The sequence below is a fragment of the Bos mutus genome, chromosome 1, assembly GCF_027580195.1.
Source record: "Bos mutus isolate GX-2022 chromosome 1, NWIPB_WYAK_1.1, whole genome shotgun sequence".
NCBI classification, from domain to species: domain Eukaryota; kingdom Metazoa; phylum Chordata; class Mammalia; order Artiodactyla; family Bovidae; genus Bos; species Bos mutus.
The window spans coordinates 155,673,457-155,696,760 of NC_091617.1; the positions used below are offsets into that span (position 1 = coordinate 155,673,457).

General features: G+C 53.3%; 1 protein-coding gene across 5 annotated transcripts in view; it reads right to left on the minus strand.

The window, feature by feature from the left end:
* Positions 1-6,670, minus strand: part of ADARB1 (adenosine deaminase RNA specific B1) — a 90,056-nt gene extending 83,386 nt beyond the window's left edge. The window contains exon 1 of one of the 5 annotated variants that reach the window (XR_011465699.1): positions 6,359-6,664. Coding sequence is in view for 4 of the 5 variants with exons in the window: in XM_070378189.1 (XP_070234290.1) it covers positions 6,359-6,408 (50 nt within the window). In the remaining variant the exon portion in view is untranslated. Of the gene's footprint in view, positions 1-6,358 lie in introns of all 5 variants that reach the window. The other 4 variants (XM_070378189.1, XM_070378212.1, XM_070378198.1 and 1 more) reach the window with 4 other exon arrangements.
* Between the last annotated feature and the right edge of the window lie 16,634 nt (positions 6,671-23,304).

The window sequence follows — 23,304 nt, forward strand, 5'->3', positions numbered from 1 at the left end:
ATGATCCGCTCGCGGCAGGACCCCAAAGGGAACTTCAGGGGTAGATTAACTATGTTTGTTGAAAATCAGATCGAACTGGCTTCTCTATCCTTTCAGCTGAAAGCACACTAAGAGCCGCAGCAAACACTGGTTAAACAACAAACCTGGCGGCAAGCAAAAAGCACACCAGGATTAAAATACTGGGGTACCCAGCCACTCTCCAACAAGCGAGGGGCCCAGGCCCCCAGAGGCAGGTGCTGGGGAGGGGCTGAGAAGGAGCACACACCAGCTCCAGAGGAAGGGGCGCGGAGGGACACCACTGGCCACGGGAGCACTCACACACAGAAACGGGTGCTTGAGAAGCCAGCGGTGCCACGACCTCAGGTGTGAGCCCACACAGATAGGCACGCATGTTTGGGCGTGGCTATACAGTGACACACATGTGAGCCCAAAGCTAAGCCCCCAGGCAGCTGCTTGGTCCCCCTCGGCTCCCTGATTTGTGATGAGAGCAGAGAGGCCGGACCCCATGTCCCCTTGGCCACTGACACGCCAGGGGGACTTGGGTCCTAGGCACACCCACCCGTGCGCCCACATGTGTCCACGAGGAGGCACCACCCCAGATGGTCACTGCAGTCCCCTCTGGGTGGCAAGATGACGTCTTTTGCTTTCTTCTGCTCATCTCTGCAGTCTGAATTTTCTACAGCAAAGCAAACGATTCTCACAAGAGAAAAACTCCAGCGGTGAGAGGGGCAAGCCCCACAGGAGAGGAGGTGGCTGAGCCCTGGCTGCCCCTGTGCCTGAGACCCATGGCTGGGCTCTGGGCTGGGCTTGGTGCCCCACACCACTGTCCCTGCTGTCCCCCACTCAGGCCCTCAGCATCCATTGCATCTGAGCAGACCAACTTCTGTCTCTATTTAATTTAAATGCAAACCAGCATGGCAGGCGGCACTGCTGTCAGGGTCCCTGCAAGTCCTAATGGCCACTTGGGGAGGCAGCTCCTGTGCCTCCCTCCCAGGCCCTCTTCATGGTGAGGCATCTCTCCTCCTCTCCAGCCGGTCCCCAAGATGAAACGAAGCTTCAAGGCCTGGCACGCAGAGCAGGAAGATGCCAGGGACGGAAGCTCCCAATGTGGCGGGCGATGCCTGAGCAGCCTGTAAAGGATGGGGCACCCGCTGTGTGTGGGGGGGAGTGAGGGACAGAGGGGGATGTGCGCCTGCCAGACCTCTCACCCACTGCCCACTGTCTCTCCTGCAGACACAGAGGCCAGGCCAGGCTGCAGCCACAGAGGAGGACTGCGAGTGTCTGCTGGGAGGGCAGGGAGCAAGCCTCCAGCCAGCCATTCTCCTGGCCCCACCATGGGGCGGACCCGTCACACTCTCCCACTGCTGACCCTGGTGTGGTGGTGGGGGTTTGTCTCAATGTGAGCGACAGGGTGGCTGCTGAAGCCGGCCGGGGCCAAGCTGGATCCCCAGCGAGAAGCAGGCCTCAGCCTCAGAGGCGGCTGGCAGGATGGACAACACTCCCCCATGTTGTCACCCGCATGGAATGGGGGCACGGCTCCTAGCCTGGAAGAGGCCTTGGCCTGGCTTCCCACCCCACCCTGGGTGAATGCTCACTCCCACACACGCACACACACTGGGCACAGCAGGGCCGGAAGCAGCCCTGAAATTCAGTCAGACCTTTGAGGCTGCATTCCCTGTGTGCAAGGCTGTGGGCTCGTAGGTCCACACGAGGGACACAAAATCAAAACAATTTGGCCTTTAACCAGAACCCAGGAGCAGAGAAGGCTGTCCAGTGTCTGCAGAGGCTGTCAGTGGTGAGACAGCGGCCTGAGAGCCAGGATGGGAGGGCCCGGCACAGCCCAGGCTGCAGGTCTGACCTCTCCTCTGGCCTCTCCTCCTCCCTGTCTCCCTTCTTCGCATAAAGTTCCCGAGACAGATGCCAGCGGAGCGAGGCTAACACTCTCCACACTGACTGCACGGGGCTGTCTCGTGCCCAGAGACCAGCCCCTAGGGTGAGCCGGCTCGAGGACGGATGAAGGGGCACCCACATGGCCTACACGGACGAGGCGTTACCCTTCCCCCTAAATCCACACACACATCGCAGACACCTTCCCGCCAAGCAGAGCATGAAATCCATGTGAGCACAGAGCTACCTACAGCAAAGGGCAGCAGAGCAGCAGCTCCTAAACTTCAGGCGTGGGGAGAGGGAAGGACAAACAGCCCGAGGGACCCATGGGACCCAGGATGGGGCCCGGGGCCCAGCAGCTCACACACACAGCTTCCCAAACACTCGCTCTATGCTCAGAACCTACAAACAATGAAAACAAGGGCAGGGTTGTCACTTCCATCATAAAGTCCATTTCAAGGCCAGTTGCAGGTCAGCTCAGAGTCAACCACTGTGAACGCAGCCTCTTGGTGGAACCAAGAGGCCCCTTCATCCACTGACTGTCTTCTCCCACTAAGCACATACACAGTGACAGCTTGCCAAAGGGCTTTGGAATTTCTGCCCATCTGATGTGTGAGAAACAGTACCTCCAAGAAGCTGAAGGGCCGTTTTTATATGTGTGTGCAAACACATGTATACATATGTGCACATGTGTATGCATGCACATGTGTGCATACATGCATACAGTGTGTGTGCATGATCGTGTGCACTGCGCAGGTGTGTGCATATACGTAGACATGCATGCGTGCCTGCATGTGCTCATGTGCTTGAGCATGTACGCATAGGCCTGTGTGCAGGTGTGTGTGTACGCACGCATGCACATGTGCACGTGTGATATGTTGCGGAGATGTTTCTCACAGCTGACCTTTCTGACTTCTGACCTCATGTACAGTGCTATTGCCGCTGTTTGAATCCTCGTCAGAAGTTCTTCATCGGTGGAGGACTGTAATGTCATAAGATTCTCCCTCTCCTGGTTGACTCTCAACTCTGAGTCATGTTTTAAAAGCCCTTCCCAGCACTGAGATTATACTGGCCGGTGTTTCTAACACCAGAATAGTCTCCTCGGATCCATTTGGTGCTTATCCTCGTACATGGTCTAAGGCATAAACCTAATGTTGTCTTTTACAAAATGGTGTCAGACTGTCCAAAAATCACTTACTGAAAGTTCATCCTGACCCAGCACTCTGAGATGCCGTCTTCGTCAGACCCGAGGCTTCCGTCTGTACCTGCTTCTTCCTGCACTTCTGTCTGCTGGGCTGTCTGTTACTCATGTTTGTCCTGCTCCGTCATCACCTTATCTTACTTAGAGGATGAGTTAATGTCTGGCAGGGCTCTTCTCCTTGGCCCTTTCTCTTCTGAGTTTTCTAGGTGGTCACACATGTTCTTCTGTTAACGACACAATCAAAATGTCCAGCCCCAGGGGAAAAAAAAAAACCTGATGTAGAGAGAGCGGCCATCTCACTGGTGCTGCAACAACCAAATCAGGAAAAAGGCCTGTCCTTCTGTCTGCCAAAGGCTACCTGTGTGTCTTTCTGGAGAACTTTTAGAATGTTCTTCCTTAGGTTTTGAACAATTCTTATTCCATTTACTCCTAAGGACTTTATTTTGCTATTGTAAAGGGGGCTGTCTTCTCCCTGGTATCTTCTAATTGGTTAATTCTGTGAATGTGAAAGGCACTAGGAACATCTGCATATTAACTTTGTATTCCCACTACCTTGGCAAATTCTTTCATTACCTGAGTTGCTCTCATCACCGATTCTCTGAGTGGTGGCCTCTGCATGGACAGCCCAGGTGTGAGGAGCCCCGCCGCCACCACAGAAAGTTCTGCTGGACAGCACTGCCCGGGTTTGTTGCCAAGAGGGGCCACTCACCTCCTCTGGTCCAAACCCCACTTGTGTTCTGTTCTTTCCTCAGCCTGGCTTGGAGGAACACTGTGATCAGTCGTCATACTACACACCTGTGTTTGGTGCAGCCCCTGCCTCCTGCCCTCCCTTTCGTCCACAGCCAGGTCAACGTCTCTGAGGGGAGCACAGGGGATGGAAGGAGGATCAATTAGCGCCTAAAATTTATTTTTCAGTAAAACCTTCTTTACTTTTCTGACTCTTATTTAAACCTCTGATAAGACTTTTTCAGACAGAAAAACAAAACTTTCATCTGGGACAAACTGAATGATTGACACCTGTGGACCTGAAAAAGAGATCTTTAAGATTTCTAAAGGTTACGTTCACTAGAATTTGAAACAAATAGAACACATGTTTCTGCCTCCCTTTCCATGAGTGCAGCATCCAATGATCACGTGCCTCACAGACCCCATGCTCAGGCCCGGGCAGCGCGCTCACACAGGGACGTGGGATTCCTTGCATCCTGCTGCTCAGGGTCTTTCACTGGGAGGACCCGAGGCCACCGCAGATGCAGTAACACGGTTTGTAAAAGTGACGTGGGCTGAACTTCTTTATGTTGCTGGGAAAATTCATTTTTTATTAATTTGTTGTTCTAATTCCCAAGTCATTCATTATTAGAGAGGAAGAAAAAAGGGGTCAGCAAACACGCCACAGGCCAGCGGCCTCCCGTGTTCTCGCAAGGGTTACTGTGGAGACCACACCCAGGAAGCAGGCACCACAGTGGTCAGGCCTAGGCAAGTTCATGTGGTGGGACGGTGGTGCAGAAACGATCGTGGAAACAGAAGTATGAGTTAGCTGACAGACCACGTGTGTACTGAATATACTAGTCTAGGCTACAACACGGAGCAGGCCCGCCTCCTGCCCTGAACACAGAGAGCTCTGTTGGACCCAGAAAAGGGCTTTAAACTCAGCAGGCATCATGGAGAGAGGGACCTATAAAAACCTCCAGAGGAATTTAATAAGCCTGGTTTTACAGGATACAATTGCAACAAAAACAAAGAAAGGTATTACCACTGCTGTGAAGAAGGAAAAAAAAAAAAGCAGCTTTGAAAGCCTGAACCCTATTGACAGCGCTTGAAAACCTAAGAACAGCTTTGTAAACAAGCTGAGAAGAATCTTAAGACTCGAAATGGCATCAAGGTGCTTTCTCTTCAGGAGAGAAGGGACCCCGGGTTCTTGACATTCCCCCACAGCTGTTCCACTGGACAGAAGCAACGGTGTCGCGAGCAAAACAGTCTGAAAAAGCAAAGAAGCTGAGTTCAGCCCCAGTTCCTAGACAGAGACCTGTTATGAAAAGAGCACAGAGCCGACGGGTCCAGAAAGCCCAGCCAGGGTGAGGGAGTCATTGCTTCTGAGGCCGGTGAACCCCACGCAGTCCGTCCCACATCCCCCCATGGCCTCTGGTGCACCTTCATGAAAGAGGCCAGTTCCTGAAATAAACCCCCTTACCAAGTCTCTAGATAGCAGGTGTACCGGAGAGCCAGAACCAACACTTCTGGGTGCTTTCGTCTGTACAGTGCTCAAATACTTCCCTGCTTGCTTACAGCCGGCTCTCGGGGGCTGTCTCCTTTAGGGTACGTGTATGTGTGAGTGCTCAGTTTCTGACTCTTTGAGACCCCATGGACTGTGGCCCACCAGCTTCTCTGTCCATGGAATTCCCAGCCAAGATTACTGGAGTGGGTTCCCATTCCCTTCTTCAGGAGATCTTCTTTACCCAGGGAACTCACATCCACTGCAACTCCACTGGCAGATGGGTTCTTTACCAGCTGAGCCACCAGGAATACATTCCACTACTTATCCTCTGAGAATGACCAACACAAGAGACCTGGCCTTGCCCCTCGGTTATCACACGAAGGGCCAAAAAGAACCCAAATGTTCCTCTAAAAACACAAACGCCACAGTCAAAAAGTGAAAATCAAAGGCTCAGTGATGCATCTGAGGCAGCAGAAGAGCCTTGGAGGAGGTAAGCCAGCCAGCTCACACGCCCCCAGCACTGTCACCCTGAGTGGGAGGTGAGTTTCTTCCACTAAACCCTGCCCTTCATTTGGGAGGGTGTCCTTTTGGGGAAAACAGAGATTGGTATTAAGGTCATAAAACCCAAGACCCTCCCCAGCCAGCCAGCAGGAGCGTGCGCAGAGGTAACACTGGAGCAGGGCTCCCAGGCCAGCAGGCAGGGGGCTCACAGGGCTGCCACCCACTGCAGGGCAGAGGCCCCGCTCCCCAAGGCCACAGGGCATAGGCCCCACTTCCCAAGGCCGCATGGCGTCCCACTGAGAAAAACAGGCATCTCAACTCTGCCGGAGGCACCGCTGACAAGCAGGGCAGTTTCTGCTCACAACCCTCACTAGTGACCGGACCTTTTCCCCTTGAGCAGGGTCTACACTGGCAAACTCACGAGAGACACTGACCAGGGCAACACACCAACGTGATATCTATGAGAACCAAGTGGACAGCTGTCACCTAAGTCGGACTTTAGCTAATGAAACCAGGAAGTCACAGTCTGTTCAGACTCCTCAGTTTCCCCTACTGACCTTCTGCTGCCCCAGGGCTCCAGCCAGGTCCCCACGTGACACGCAGCCATCGTGTCCCCTTCAGAGCTCCTCTGGGCTGTGACAGTCTCTCAGACCTTCCTGTCTTTAACGACCTTGACGGTTTGGAGGAGCCAGGCGTTTTTCAGGACGCCCCTCAGGGAAGACCACAGAGGGGAGGGGCCCTTCTCACCACGTCCCGTCAGGGTGCGTGCCGTCACATGACCTTCATGGTGGACGCTGACCGTGGTCGCCCGGCTCAGGCGAGTCTGGCAGGTGTCTCCACTGTGCTGCCACCACCTCCCACCGTCCTCTGGAAGGAGGTCACTGTGCCCACCCCCCACCCGAGGAGGGGCGCTCCCCTCTCTGAGGACGGGACAGCTGCAGAGCCACGTGGATCCTCCTGGTTTCCTTCTCTGTCACTTGTTTATGTCAGGCTGGCCCTGAGGGTATTTATTTATTTTATGCTTTGGGCCATGATCCAGGACGACTCTGTTCTGCTGCTGAACCTGTTCCAGCGCTGGCCCTCGGGAGTTCCTCGGTTGGCTCCGCTGTCCCCTGACACGCCCATCCATGGGGGCTGGCTTTTTGTTTTGTTTTTAGCACTTCTGTACTTTCTGGCACTACCAGGGGCTCCAGGTCATCTTGGGTATTTCCTGCACAGTCTCAGAAAGAAACCCTCACTATTTTTCACATGCTCATTTATGGAGCATGCAGTTACATGTTAAAAAAACACGAGTGGCAGACAGCTAGCTTTGCCTACCTTGCAAAGGTAGGCATCTTCCTCCTGGGAACAGCACCTAGACCTTGTTCAGAAGTAATGACTTTCTCCCACTGGACATGACTGGGTGGTCCTCTGGAAAGGGTTACCTGCAGGGAGTAAGATGGCGGAGGAAGCCCAAACTTTTCATTTTAAATTGCTTGCATAACTTTTTCCGAGGATGTGTATTATTTCCACAAATTTTTCAAAATGTAAAAAATTAATTTAAACCCTTGTGTTGTCAGTAAGTACAAACCAAATCTAAGAAAGAGAGAGAATAGTAACAATTCTGATTTTGAATAAAAATGAACACAAAGCATGCTCACTTCAGAATGGACTGAGTCTAGCAAAGCACACACCACCTGTCTAGTGTCCACTCTTTTTCTTACACAATTTTACATTGCTCTTTCAATCATTTAACAATCAGCAGAGACTCTGGTTAACTAACATGAACAGCATTCAAAGTATTCAAATGCTTTTGCTGAATACACAGTATTTAGAAACTTTTACAAAACGCTTTGCTTGAGAAGTTTTATAGGTGCAAAGATGGTGGGGTTCACCATAACTCCCCAAAGCGAAAGCATTCTTAACCTACTTGAGAAGTTCAGTTCAGTCGCTCAGTCGTGTCGGACTCTTTGCGACCCCATGAATCGCAGCATGCCAGGCCTCCCTGTCCATCACCAACTCCTGGAGTTCACTCAGACTCACGTCCATCGAGTCAGTGATGCCATCCAGCCATCTCATCCTCTGTCGTCCCCTTCTCCTCCTGCCCCCAATCCCTCCCAGCATTAGTCTTTTCCAATGAGTCAACTCTTCGCATGAGGTGGCAGATACCCCTTAAACTCCAGGACAGGAAATAAATGTTGTACATTAGCAAAAGAGAAAAATTAGCCAAAAAATGTTTTAGTGACATCACAGGTATACTTAAGAAAAAGTATAATTTATAATTTCAAGGTTTCTAAAACCAAATCTCTGTGTGCATACTTTAGGAGGCAAGGTTTTCCGACGTCCCCTAAAATATCCGCACCTGGGGATCTACGGAATCGGGTGGGGCTGGCGGCGGATGGAAGTGGGAGGGGGAGACCCAGAGCAGGCGGCTCGCTAACCCCTGACCCAAAGCTGGGCGCGCGCACCTCGGCTCCCGAGAGTGCGAGGGCGCAGGCGCGCGGCCAGCCCAGAGCCGACCGTTAACAGTAGCGGACGCGAGTTCATAGCGGGCAGCCTCCCAGACCTCGCCCGAAAGGACCCCGAAAGGTCTCTGCAGACTCACCGGGCACTGACGCGTCCCGCTGGCCTGACTGGGAGGTGCCTGAGCTCACGGCCATGGCGACCCCGCCCATGACGGTGCTGCTGCTGCTGCTGCTGGCGCTGCTCTTGCCCACGCAGACCTGCACGGAGTCCACGAACAGCGCGCCCACCCCGACCGCGACCCTGACCCCGGAGGGCAACATCTCGGAGAGCCGGGCCTTGCCCGGCATCGAGCTCAGAGCCCGCGGCTCGAGCCCCGTCCCTGGCCCACTCGCCCTGCTGGCCCCGCTTGCCCTGTGGCTGGTCCTCGGGTAGGGACGCTGCATCAGGCCTGCCCAGCGTGGACACTGCACCAGCACCTCGCCGGCCTCCACGTCTCGACCTCACGGACAGAAACAGGTCCAGAAAGCAGAACCCCACCACCACCCCGTGTGCCGTCAGTGATTGTCAAGGTCACACCTCCCAGCGACTCCCTGAACAGCCTGAAAGGAGATGCCACATCCCAGCGAACTGAAGACAGGGCTCAGGAAATCTGGGTACCAGGAAACCAGAAGATAGTTTATCTCTACTTTGATTCATTAAATTATAAAGCCAAACAATGGCTGGGTGGTGTCTCTGAAAAACGGCAAAGCATGTCTCTGAAGCATGGGCCATCGGCAGCAGCCAGGCCTCCCACCAGGGCAGCTCGTAAGCTGCAGTTCTCTTAGGAGCTGGTGGCCACATTTGACCTGGGGACAGTAAGTGACAGGGGCCTACACAGTGATGGTAGATGGTCCCCAAATCCAGACCTCGTGAGTCACTTGTGCACCCCGCTTCCCCACACACCCTACCCTGACCCAGAGAGAGACGCACACAACCTCCCTGAACTGTAGACGCTGCTGCTTTCTTTCTTTATGTTCAATAATTTTTACAATTTAAAGGTGAGGGTTTTTTTTTAACATATTTAAAAATCTTGAACATAAGGTTTGGGTAAAAAGGTAAATTGAGCATTTGGAAAGGGAAGATTGGAACTTGCCTAGGTTGAGTTCACACAGATTTCATGCTCTTTTTATAAGGTGTGTTTTCTCTTTACAAATCCACACCTGGACTGCTTGCTATCAGTGTTTTCAGATAGTATCTGGGGCAAAGCCTAAAATAGATTCCAGAGGTAACTCTAATACAGCCAGTGATGCACAGACACCCCCTCTAGAGTCTGTGGTTCACAGCTGCACGTGGACATTCCGGCACCCAGAGGCTACAGGCCTTCATAACCAAACATGTGCCAGCCTTAGAGGGCATTCCAGAAACACCGGGGCCAGAGATCGGGAGGACAGCACGTGTGAACACTGCGTATGTCCTGCATCACACGCTGTGTTTAGTGTATAATTATGCTTTGATTTACATAAAATGATAAAGTATTTGCACTGAACATAAGTGGTAGTTTTTTTAAGCTTATAGAGCAATTGAAAGAAAAAGATCCTAATTTAACAGCTAGGTTTTACTCTGCAGTAAAGAATGGTGACCAATAACAGCTTTATTTCACTTAAAATGATGATGAAAATGCTGCTCTCCCACAGGAAACATTTTCTTGGCCACCAATCCTACAAAACCCATTTCTCAAGGAGTGGTGCTGAATTAACACCCCTTAAGAGAAGATATGGGAATTCCTTTCAATCTCCAGCATCTATTAGATTTCACCTCTGAAGGCTGGAGCAGCCCTTGCCAGCTCCACTCCTGCTGGCATCAGGTGTCCGTTCTGTTGGGGGAACTGTGTTCCTGTCCTGTGGTCAGCCACGGCTGCTCTGCAGGGAACGTGCTCACTCTGGTCTACCAGATTGAAATACTAAGAAAAGCCTGGCCATGTGTCCAATCCCAAAGCAAGGCAGTAGGGCTCAAAGGTAAGGAGACCAGTTCCTGACTGCCTGCGCGGCCACTCTCTGCAGGGCACTCTGCCAGGTGTTCCGTCCAGTTCTTCCCAGTACCTGCTGTCCACACACACACTGTCACAAATGCCTCACATGACCATTTAATCCTCATCTTGCAGATGGGGAAACTGAGGCCCAGAAGGTTAAATGTCAAGGTCACACAGTAAGAGGCAAGGTCAGCATGACTCAAACCCAGTTTGGTTCCAGAGACCAGGCCCATGACCATATCCCGAAGCCACCTCCCAACAGAACATCAGAAGACACCCCCACGAACAGGTGCGCCAGGCCCACCTCAGTGGCAGTCTCCTGATGGAGAAGAGCCCAGGGAAAGCCAGGAGGTGGGAACAACTGAAGCACCTACACGGGCTGGGAGGCTGGGGCGGACCAGGCAGATGGGGGCGGGCGCCCGAGTGGTCAGAAGCGGGAGGCTAGGGCCGACCAGGCACAAGGCTGGGGTGGACCAGGCATAAGGAAACAGTGGTCAGAGGGAAGCCGGGGCCAGCTGGAGGCCAGGGAAAGCAGGGCGCTGGTAGCTAAGAATTAAGTCAGGGTTCTCTGCAGATGCAAAGGCACGTCAGGAAAGACTGAAAGCGCAAGGTGAGACGGTCTGACCGCCACTACCTTGCGGAGCACTCGGAGAGACAAGGTAAGACTCAGGGCCCAGTGGGATGCCTCTGTCAAGGCCAAAGGAGAGACAGCAGCGGCCTGCAGGCTGCAGGGAGCGGGGGGGGGGGCGGGGACGGGAAGCAGGCATCCAGGAGGAGATGAACGCAGGGACAGCAGTGATACAATGTGAGAGAGGCTGGAGGTGACAGCAGGGAAAGTCTAGGATACCTGCCGGTTTCTAGCAGGACACCCGGGGGTGTTGGGACACGGACTGGGGGGGAAGGGTAGAAAATTTAGGAAAAGAGAGGGATTGGTTCCAGACGTTCAGTTTGGGGCCTGTGGCTCGTCAGCGTGGCGCGGGGGGGTGTACCGTGCTCCTGGCAGGCCCAGGCCCAGAGCCACGCGTGGGAGCTGGAGATGGAAACGCAAACCTCCCTCACAGCCAAGTGTGTGCGTGCAGAACAGACCTGCTGCTCCAGGCCTCTCACTGCTACAGCTGCCTCCCAGCAAGCTCTGTTCAGGCAAAGGCACCCCTTCGCCCCACACGCAGCCCCAACACGCCTGAGCTCTCCTCCTGCCCTAATTCTCAGAGCAGACACAACCGCCTGCCGCCCACAGACCCTCCGCCAGCCTCCTCTCCTGCAACCCAGGCTTCCAGCAAAGCTCTGCTCCATCCCCATTGACTAACAAAGAGAAGGTACAGGGCCTACCTGGTGGTGAGTGACTCTTTCTGAAGAACCGAAGGGGCTGTCTACCTGCTCTCGCCACCCCTCTCTGGGGCTGCAGAGGAAACCCAGACCCTTCCCTGCAGGATACAAGGGGGTGGGGGGTGGGGGGATGCCAGGGGAACACTGCTACCAAATCCCAGAAGGGTGCCCCCAGAGGTGCCCCTTGACTGTCAGGACTGTGGAATCAACCTTTGGGAGGGTTCTCCTCAGAAGCCACAAAGAGGCAGCAAGAAGGGGGCAAGGATCAGCAGGGCCCCCGGGGGGTCACAGAGGTAGCAGAGGGGCTCATCAGGGGCTGTGTGAGGACAGGGCCACCATCCCTGAGGCCGACCCATGTCAGGCTGCCCCCACTGGAGATGGCCAATCCCACGGCAAATGAGGAGGCTGCCTTTTGGCTCCTGTTGCCCTGAGGGGAGAAGCCAGCTCATCCTCAAGGAGGGAGGAGGCAGCAATGATGGTCTGGGGGAGGGTGGCCCACCCCTGAGACCGGCCCCTCAAGTCACTGTGCAGGAGGGGCTGGTCCCTGTCGAGGTCACCTGCCTGGCCATGCTCGACACTAGGGGCGTCAGTCTGACTAATCTGAGATGAAAGAGGAGCAGCCTGTAGGCTAATGATAATGTCGTCCCATAGGGCTGGACCGCCTCTGTTCTCCACAAGCCCATCCATGGGTATGGGGGCTGTCCCCACAGAGGAACCACAAGCCCGTCCATGGGGCGTGGGGCCCTCCCCATGGAGGAACTTGAGCCAAGAAGAGTGGGCGCAGGTGACAGGAGGCCATACCCGTTAGCCCTGCCAGGCCTCCCCAGACTATCTCCCTGCTCCTTGCAGAGCCTGACTCCAGAGACACCCTCCCAGCCAGCGGGGTGGCGGCAGGGCTCCTGAAAGAGATCGGTCCCTTGCTTCCCCTCAGAGCAGCCTCCCCGAGGCCAAGGAGCCAGCGGAACAGTGGCACAGCAGAGAGGAGAGACAGAGGGTACCGGCCCCTGACAGGAGCCAGTGGTCTGCTACTTGCTGCCAAACCACCCCCAAGCCAAACACAGGCCCGGGAGAAAGCCCCCAGTGACCCAGGACCGCCTCTGGTTTCCAAAAGCTCACATGCCAGGGCAGGGGACAGACAGCACACGTGCCTCCAAGCAAATGGGGCACCTTGAGTGCTCACAATAGGGGTGGGAAGACCAGGGGGCCAGCGCGGATGGCTGAACAGGGAGCAGCAGCAGCCCCGTGAACACCAGGAGACAGCCATCGCCCACGGGAGGAAAAGCAGACACTGCCGCCCTGGGGGGTGGGGGGAGGGCGGCTCTGCGCCAGAGCAGCATACAGGGCAACGGAGGGAAGCAGGCTCAGGGAAGACTGTGAACTCCTGCCGACAGAGCGCCCCCCTGGTGTGATGGGAAGTCACCAGGAAGGCTCCCGGGCAGGATGTGCCCCCAGAGAGATGCCTGCAGAGGCCAGATGAAGGGTGGGCTTCTCGAGAGCAAGTCCAGACCCAGGAAGCAGAGGAGGAGCACCCACGGCCCGGAGCGAGGCTCAAGCGGGAGACGGGAACTGGGAGGAGAGGATGACAGCCAGGCTGAGACACAGCAAAGCTGAGAAGGGGGCTGAGCACATGGCCAGCTGGTGGGGAGCAGGGGTGGGCAGGAGAGGCCCCAACTCCAGAGCAGGAGGGAGGGTGGTCTCGGGCTGAGGGTGGACAGGAAGATAGGCTGGCATGGGCCACTGTCCTCAACAAAGACAGGTCCCCAGGGGCTGGAAGAGCCACGTGCAGGGATGGCGAGGCCACCTGACCACAATAGCCCAGGAGATGCTGACAGCGGGGCCAGGAGGCGGGAGGCACCTGTGCAGAGGGCCCCCAGGCTGGCACTTGAGGGACCTGCGTTCACCTGGGCTGGGGTGAGGGGACAGGCCCCACCAAAGCAGACACGCTGGGGCTGCTTCTCCGGGCAGGGGGTGTCCCGACCAGTGACCACACCAGCCCAGACGGCAGTGGGGCACTTGGCGGCAGTGGAGGCGAACCATCCAAAGCAGGTTATCCGCCCAACCCACAACTCCAAAGCACCCTGGGGAACGAAGCCTAAGCTTTCCAAACTTTACCGAAAGATTTCCCACCCTAAAGGTGATTTCAGCACTAAACCAGCACTGGCTCCAAAGGAGGCTACAGCCTTTGGGAAGCCCCGCCCTCGATAAAGACAGGCAAGCGGCCCTGCACTGGCTGCTCTCCTGGGCCTTTAATGAGACACATTAAAGACTGTGTTTAAACCCAGCTGCTCTCAGAGTTGTGAAACCTACTTCTGGACATTTCTGAACAAATCATTTGATTTATTCCATTTCGGAAAAGAGCCTCACTTTTTATACAAAATTTATACAAATTTATACAAAATCACCAGAAACTCATCTTAACAAAAAAGACATTATATGCTAAAAACAAGGCACCACCTCTAAGAATGCTTTGAATAAAAGCGTTGCAATCACATTGAGCAATACAAATACTCAGATGAGTCACAAGTTGAGAAGGCAACTAAAAAGATTGTCCTATGAAACGCCGGAAGGCAAATTATTTCATCAGATTGTATCAAACCTCTTCTGGGCACCGTGTACAGCGGGGACACGAAGCCCAGCCCCAAGGTGCCCAGCAGGAAGGACATGGAGGAAGGAGGTTCCGGACTGTGACTGAGAAATCCAGGAGGCCTGCCTGTACCCTGCATTCCCCAACTAGGCCTGTACCTCCCCAGGCCCCGGGCCCCAGGGCCTCCTCCCAGGGGTGGCTGTGCCCTCGCAGTGAGACCGCAGCCCTGAGCTTGCCCACCGAGCCTCCCCGTGGAGGGCAAGGCTGGTCCCAGGGCTGCAGAGTCAGAGGACAGAGAGGGGGGCTCCAAAGGTGGCACCGTGAGAGGTCCCGCTTCTCTCTCTCCCAACTGATAGTCAGGGATGCCAGTGCGTCTGGAAAATGGCCAACCGGAGGGGAGCTGCCCCGGGACAGCAGCGCCCAGGGTGTAAGAGGGCCCCACAGCCCAGGTCCAGCTCTGGAGCTGCCCGGGAAGTGGGAAGGAGGCCAGCCTCCAGCGGCTGCCCCCACCTCCGTGCCCAGCGCCCAGCAGCCAGGGTCTCGAGGTCCTTCTTGGCCAGAGTCACGTGCGGGTGGGTGTGACCGCACAGGGTGTCGGGAGCCAAGCTTCCTTCCTCCCAAAGACCTTACTTATCTCAGAGCCTCGGTTTCCTGGTTTTCATTGTGCCTATTGTGTAAACACAGGGGTGGGGGCAATCTGAGACTCCCCAGAAGGGTGTCACAGGCCTGGAACAGACCACCTCGTGGACTCTAGGAAGCAGGACAAAGATTCCCTCAGCTTTAGGAAACTCAGTGACGGTGGTTTCGGCATCTCCAGGACCCTGGATCCAGCTTCGGGAAAAAGAACCAAGAATACAAATGTGTAGTGATGAATGACTGCCACTTCACAGTAGGGAGAGGCTCTACTCACTAAGACACATTAAATAAGGACACAAGAGTTAGGTTTGAGCCATTGGAGCCTCATCGATCTCCCCCACCTCATCTGCTGTGTCTGGTACAACCTCTAACTCGTCCATTCTTCTGGTATCTACAGAAGGATGTTTTGTTTTCATATTCTGTGATACTATTAGTATCTGACTTATACGTTTAAGTACAGATAAATAAGATGTATCCATTTAAAAATCCAATAGGACCACAACAGTGGAAAATTATTTCTGACAAGGGTTCTTGAATTCTGATTCTAAGATTTAAAGGTAGTCTGTGAGGATTCAACCTTCAGATTAAGCCTGCACCCCCAGAATTGTTACTTTCAAAGACTAAATTCCAAGGTGTAGCTATACCCCCACCAAAATATATTTAATCCCATGAAAAACACTTTCCGTCACATCCATTTTTATAGTAAATCCTCTTCATAAGCCAGCTGCAATACAGTCAGAAGAGAAAGGAGAGCCAGCTCGCGGAGCGTTTACTAATGGTCACAAGTCACCCATGGCAGAAGGCTCTCAGAGGTTCTGTCCATCCTTGACACTGAGGGCCAGACCACACCTCTAGACCAACAGCTGGCAGCAGAGTGACCCGTCCTTTCTTGGAAGGTTCTTCTGTGCAGACGGACAGTCAGGGGCCAGGAGCCAAGGCCTACCCATGCTGTTCTTTCACACATCTGACTTCCTCATATCCTCCCGGAGAGGCAGCAAAGTTGATCTCTGAGGTCTTTTAAGATCCTGAATAAATAAACTACAACTGATTGTTCTTATTAAAATGAAATACTGACTTTTCAATTAAAGACAAACTAATTGTGCAAAGGATTGAAAAACAGAAATCACAATCAGCTTAGCAGAGACGGGGAGGTAAACTGGCAAGGCCCGCCGGCTGCACCCTAATTTTCCAGCTGCCCCCAGGCCGGCTGCTCACAATCAAGGTCTTCTCGCTCCTCCTCCCCACAGAAGCCTCCTCTCTCCTGGCCTGTGGCCCATGGGCACAGGGACCTGGCCGCCACCTCCTCCACCTCGCCTGGTTCCAGAGCTCCCAGTGAATGTCTAACAAGGATCGGTGGCTGGGCTCCCACACTCAGAGCAGCCGAGCTGCCAGGGCACAGCCCCACACACCCTGATGCTGTCCAGAGTGAGATGAGACCACGGTGCTGGGGAGCAGCCCGTGGACGCCTGTGCCCCCAACCAGAACTGTAGTGGAAGACCACCAGCTCATCCCCGGTTCCTCCTCGGACAACAGGCCATAAAGAACGTCATTTCACTAAACTTCTTCAATTAGTCTACTGACCGAACCCTTTAAAAACACTGATCTTTCCTAACGTAAAAGTCACCAGATGCAATTCTTTCCCTTTTCCTGGTGAGATTTTGGTAAAAGTAGAAACTGCTGTATAAGTAGTTAAGGTAATGTCAACTAGCATTGAAGCAGGGGATTTCAAAACTGGAGCAGTGGAAGGAATTGGACTAATTTAGGGTTGATTTAAGATAACACCAGCGGCAAAGACAAGTGGATGTCTAAGGAGAAAACTCACAAGGATGATCAGATCAGAAAAACACACAACTTAAAGGTATATCAGAACTTGGGCTCTATGAAGAAAGAGCGCGTGCGTGCTCAGTTGCTCAGTCATGTCCAACTCTGCGGCCCCATGGACCGTAGCCTGCCAGGCTCCTCTGTCCGTGAGATTCTCCAGGCAAGAATACTAGAGTGGGTTGCCGTGCCCTCCTCCAGGGGATCCTCCTGACCCAGGGATCGAACCCGCATCTCATGGCTCCTGAATGCAGGCAGATTCTTTACCAACTGTGCCACTGGTGAAGCCCACTATGAAGATAGAGACTGAGTCTTTTATTACTGCTATACCTTTGGCACCCAAATACCTGACACTGGTGGATGTTCATTAAATGCCGACTGAATGACTGAACAAATAAATGAAGGGAAAAGGCCCTAATTAATACTAAGGAAGATGAAAAGCTGCATGATTATAACAATGCTAGCAACCCCTCAGATTTAAAGAAAGTCACTATCCGAGAACCCTCACTGTTTTCTAGTAAAGTTAGTGCCACAATAGTAATCATGAGTCCAATGTTCAATTCTTCAACAGAGCTCACTGTGACCCAATGTCTTACCTTTTCTATACGAGGTGGCCGGTGGGAGAGAGGAGCTGTGAACACAGGAAAGAATGCCAGGGCTCCAGACGGGGCAAGGACCCTGGGTGACTAAGGTTAGACCTAGGGCGTGGCTGCCAGTGGACGGCCAGGAAGCACAGAGGATGTCTGAGATGGTCCCATGAGCCACATGGGTGTGGCCATCAGTCAGCAGGCTGCCCACCAAACTTGGCAGCTGGGCCAGCTCCTACCAGCTCAAGAGGACTGTTATATCTCAGGACCATCAGCCAATAGCTCATCAGTATCCTGAAATAGGTGATGGTGAGAAGATTTACACTGCGGAAATTGGCAAATGCTACAAATCAGGGCTTTTTACACCAGCACCAGCACCAAAGAAAACCATCTGTTAAACATCAATCAGCACAGCCCTGCAGGTACCTCACAGTATGCACACCATGTCTCAAAGGCACACAGGACAAGGGGGAGAGAAGAGACACATTCTAAGAGAGAGAAAACATTAAAATAAATAGCAAGTTAAATAGCAAATTAAATAAATTTAGTCAGGATACAATGACTAATACAATACTAAATACATTTCTGAACACTGGGCAAAAGGCAGAGCAAGCAACAACTGAGGCAACTGGCTAGCCAACCAGAAAAAATATTAGATCCTGGCCTCAAACGGTACAGAAGCAGATTTCACGTGGATTAACAGGCTGTGTGGAAAACAACAGAAAACTGCTGGAAGAAGAATGACTCCTGAAACAGGACAGTGTTCTCAGGCAGATTCAAAACCAAGTCATAAAGGAAAAGACTGGCAAATCTGAACATTTAAAATTTTTAAATTTCTCTTTGGGCTTCCCTTGTGGCTCAGCTGGTAAAGAATCCGCCTGCAATGCAGGAGACCTGGGTTCGATCTCTGGGTTGGGAAGATCCCATGGGGAAGGGAAAGGCTACCCACTCCAGTATTCTGATCTGGAGAATCCCATGGACTGTATAGTCCATGGGGTCACAAAGAGTCGGACATGACTGAGCGACTTTCACTTCACTTTGGAAAAAATAATAAAATCAAAAGATCAAGAACAATCCAGGACAACCCTCCTGCTGCTGAGAAGTCCCTACCTGTGCCTCTGGAGGTCACTGCCTCTGGGTCACAGGGTCTCTGCCCACTGGGTCCAGGCCACCCCGATGCTCCCACTTTGGAAAGAGCCATGCCCCTCTGCCGAGGGTGCAGGTCACACGTCTCCAGAATGCTCCATGCCTGGTCCAGATGGCCAGAACTTCTGGTAAGAAGGCATGAGTTTCTCGTTGAGACGACACTGACCCTCCCCTGGGACAGAGTTAGGACCATACACACGCTTCCCTGTCTCCTTAGGCCCCTCCAGGCCGAGACCCCCTCAATTGCCTGGTCTCTCGGGATGTGGACATGTGAAGGGCCTGGCCTGGTGTTTTGGGGACGTCCTCTGTGGGGCGGGCCTGCACTGTGCCCGTGCCCAAGCAGGAGGGAGGGCACGAGGGTGACCTGTCTTATCACAGGTGACACTGCCCAGATCATTGCGTGGGGTGGTGTCTTGCTGGCTCTCTCCACTCTAAAGTTACTGCTTTTCCCTTTTCAATAAATAAGTAACTTGGGGAACAGATACTTTGAGACGAGACAAATATCCTGTTTCTCCTCAAACTCTCACTAATTTAGCATGAGTCCCGAGCCCTGCCTAAAGTAATTATTACCCTGGTGTCTGCCTCTCGGTGATCCTGTGTCTTCATTCCTTCCCCGTTGCTTAGCTGGAACTCTTTGGTTCCCCTCTCCTTGCTTACTGACTGCTGCTTACGTGCACCAGCATGGAGTGATGGGCTTTACTTTATTCTACAGGTTATGAGCCACGCCATCGCCATGAAGGTCCTCGCTCAGACCCACCAGCTCTGCCCCACCCCCTCCGTGTGGGCCGGTCCCTTCCGGGCTCCTCCTTGCTTCCTGCACCTAGGGCTTTCAGTTGCATCTTCTTAGAGGAGCCCTGCTTCTCTGATCGGAAGAGCCCCTGACTGTCCTTGGGGGATTGGCTGAGGAGCTGAGTGGCCTGGGCTCTGACTTTATTCTCTCTGCCCATCTGTGCACACTGACACCTGCTTCCAGCCCAGTGCCCAGGTTCCTCTGTCCCCTCCCCTCGTCCGCACCTTCCTTCCGGATCCTGTCCCTACCACACACTGGCTGTCCCACCTTTGTGAACACTGCACCACTAACCTGGCGCTGGGAGAGATAGAGAGACAGATGGTGTGCAGCCCTTACAGAACCCAGAAAAGTTTGTTTTCCAAAATCCAGCTAATCCCTCCCCACCCCCACTGTAGCTCCATGACTGTCTGTCCTACACGGAGCTTTGGTTCTGTCTGTGTTCCATTCTGGGTCCCGCACATCCTGGCTGACGCTCATTTATTTTGTCTTGGGGTCTGTGGTTCCCAGACTTGGGCTGTACTGACAGTGTCGCTCAGAGAAGCCCCAGCCAGCCCTCTACCCTCCTGTGTCCCCGCTCCTTCCCACCGGCCGGGGCCCCACCCCACTCGCCCTGGCTTTCCTTTTTGGTGTCCCTTCCGCACGAAGGCACAGATACACGTTTGCTCACTTCAAGGGTGCTCACTGGCCACGCTCCAGTGCTTGGCCCAACTCCCTTCCTGTATGTTCTGGAAATCGCCTCAGATCAGAGACCAACACCTCCACATAGCTCGTTATGGTGTGGTCACCCAGAGCCCATCTGCCTGCCCCTGACTGCACAGTTAGGTCACTTCCATCTGTATTTCCATCTTATTAGCGGTGTGTCCTCGGGCTGAATTCCTAGAAGAGGACTGCAGTGTCAAAGCATGAAGCCCATGGTGTCTGCAGGCAGGGTGTGGATTTTAACAAACCTCAGAGTTCCTCCTAGACGGCTTCTGATGAATGAAAGGAAAAGCCAGACGAACACTGGGAAGGGCTCCTTGGCCCAACACTCGGCCCCGAGGGCGCCATCACATCACAGTACTTCATCCCAGAATTAACGGGTCCACACTGCTCCGGACGCGCAGTGCCCCTCGCAGCGACAGGCCTGAGTGTCCCTGGGGTCCCGAGAGCGGCTGTGCCATCATCCCAACCCCACCCGAGAGCCGGTTCCCACAGAGATGCACCCGCTAACACTCAGAGCACACTGTTCACAGAGGCAAGAGGCAGAACGCATCCAAACGCCCGTCCCTGGTGGAGGGTAATACAGGCATGTGCCCCTCACACAGCAGAGTCCTAGTCGACCACTAAAAGGGACAAACCACTGATCCACTTACAGCACAGGCGAACCCAAAAAAAGTCACGTGAGGCGAAAGAAGCCTGATTCAAAAGACTCCAGGCTGCACGATTCTATTTACGTGAAATGCTCAGAAAAGGCACACTTAGATAAACAGAAAGCGGATCAGTGGTTGCCCACGGCTGGAGGTGGAAACAGGAATTGACCACAGACACAAGGGGCACTTTGGGGTGACGGCGACGTTTTAAAACTGGACTGTGGTACTAGCTGCACAACTCAGAATTCATGAAAAGCGCTGACTTGTCCACTTACCGGGGGTGAAGCTCACGCTAGCTTTTAAAGCAAGAAAGCAAAGCTTCCCCAGGCCCTGCCAGTCCCTGTACTTCCTGCCCACGACCTCCAAGCAGGCCACAGCCTGGACACGCAGGCCACAGGCTGACGGTGTGCACCATCTGTCCATCTGTGTGGCTTCTCTCCCCCTCCAGTGAGGCTGGGTGGGCTCCTGGGGTTTGTGCCCGTGAATAGCACACGCCGGCCATGCAGCACTTCCCTCCCCAGCTGCTCCCAGCAGAGCTCTGGCCCCACGAGTCCTGAGCACCTTACCCAGCTACACGGCTAGTGTGTGGCTCAAAGCCCTGGTGACCTGAAGGGAAAGCCCTGCTTTTCCTACAGTGAGGCTTTCAGAGAGAAATGCTGAAAGCCATCAAGCGCCTCCTTCCCAGCTGTGCTCAGGGAGAACTCGAGGGGCACTGGCCGGGTCACACAGCACCTGCTTTTCCTGTGGAAATGTCATCAATACCCTTGGTTTCACTGGAGGGTAAAATTAAAGAGTAGAAAGCGTCACTGTGAAAACCTGAAAACCCAATCCTCACCCAATTTAATTCAACAACTAATACAGTCTCGTCCCCAGAGACTGAGAAAATAGAGAGAGGGCTCATCTGGACTCCCCAGCACTCCAGTATCCTTGCCTGGAGAATCCATGGACAGACGAGCCTGGAGGACTATGGGCCTTGGTGTCACAGAGTCAGATGTGACAGAGTACAATCCAGTCTCGTCCCCAGAGACTGAGAAAACAAGAGACGGGGTCATCGGGATGTCCCAGAGACCAGTCCTGTGTCCTGAAGCCCTCCTCGCCCTCCTTCAGGAAAGCTGTGGGTCCGGGAGGTGACAGGACGCCTCATGCCGAGCCCAGGCTCTTGTGCATGCACAGTCACTGGGTGACTGGCACCCCGTGCTATCCTCACAGGGCTGTTGTTGACAAACACTTGTTGACAGCTGACTGAGAGCTGTCAACTCTCAGAGCACTCAGAATTTGTCACCTGACTCCCAGGTACAACAGCTTTCTAGGAATAGCGTGACCTTGGACATCGCCAGCTCGACCACCCTTTACACTCAAGGACCTGCGGAGGAGACGCGGGAGGAGCCCACCACGTGGCAGTGGGGCTGGACCAAGTGCCAGCGCCCCATTCCGGTACCCCCTACCACTGGCCCCCCTGCCAAACAGCTCTTACATGACGTTCCTTCCAACCTTTAAACCCTTTGAGCCTCCACCGTGAATCTACTTCATTTTATTTGGCTGCTTTTCTGAAATCTCCCAGAATTATTCAAAGTATCCTCACTTTCATCAAGATGTAGTTAGGAATATCACTTCTCTACAACGGATACTGTTAGTTCTTATGAGAATGTATTTCAATCCGCCACCTGAAAGGGGTTAGCAGAACAGAGCTATTTTTTTTTCAAGTTGAGAACTCTGTGTTTAACTGCTATATTGCACTTGATAGTTTCAGAACAAGTTTGAATGTTTTGTAAATGTTTCTGTTCTACAGAGAAAAGCACAGAAATCTGGAGATAACACAGACATATGGGCCGTAAATATATGACTGATTCACCAAGTACAATGGGACCCATTGGTGGGGGGAGGGCAGCTGGGGGTGCAGTATGCTCGGGTGGAAAAAAATATATTTTCAGAGGCAGACAGCCTTGTTTCGGATTCTACTATCTACATTGCAAGTGAGAAAAACTTATTCATTCATTCAGCAAACTGTGATTAGTGCCTCTATCTGCCAGGCACTGTTCTGGGCCCTTAGGATAAAGGCAGAATTAAGATCCCTGCCTTCCTGAGGCCTCCACTCTGCCAGGCAGGCTGGTAAAAGGAGGGGGTAGGGGGGAGGGCAGATGAACAGAACAGACTGAAGGGCCCACAGCAGGGGAGAGGGGGAGGCAAGGGCATGGAGGAGTGAAGCCATGGGACAGCTGGAGGGGATGGCCAGAGGGGAGGGCAGGAGAGGAGGCCTGAGGTGGGGGCAGGTACAGGGCTCTAGTACAGGCTTGAATCTGGCTGCTGGTCAAGAACGGACAGGGAGAAGGGAGAAGTGGGTAGGGCAGGGGGGAATGGAGCGGAGGCTGTAAGGTAGCTACTCAGGTGAGCCAGGTAAAAGGGGACAACCATGGTTCCATAGAACAGGAACCTTCTGAAATTACCTTCAGGAGTAAACGAGATTAAACTGGTTCCACCACACCTGACACATAGCAGGAACTTAATAAATGTCAGCTAAATATTATTAAGTTATTAATAATAATAATAATAAAATTAAATTATTCCGCTTTCCCAGGAAGTTACTGAGCCTCTTCTGCCAGTTCCTGATTTGAAAAATAGGGGCAATGAAACATCTACTGTGAGGAAAGGCTGATGGAAGCAAAGTCCTGCCCCACAGAAGTGTAAGCACACACGTGCCTGCCTTTCACAAACAATGCATGTTATGTCTACAGATCACACCTAAGTATGTACAAAGAAATACTCTGCACACCTCACAGCAGGGGGAAGTGAGGTGCAGACTCAAACCAAACCCAC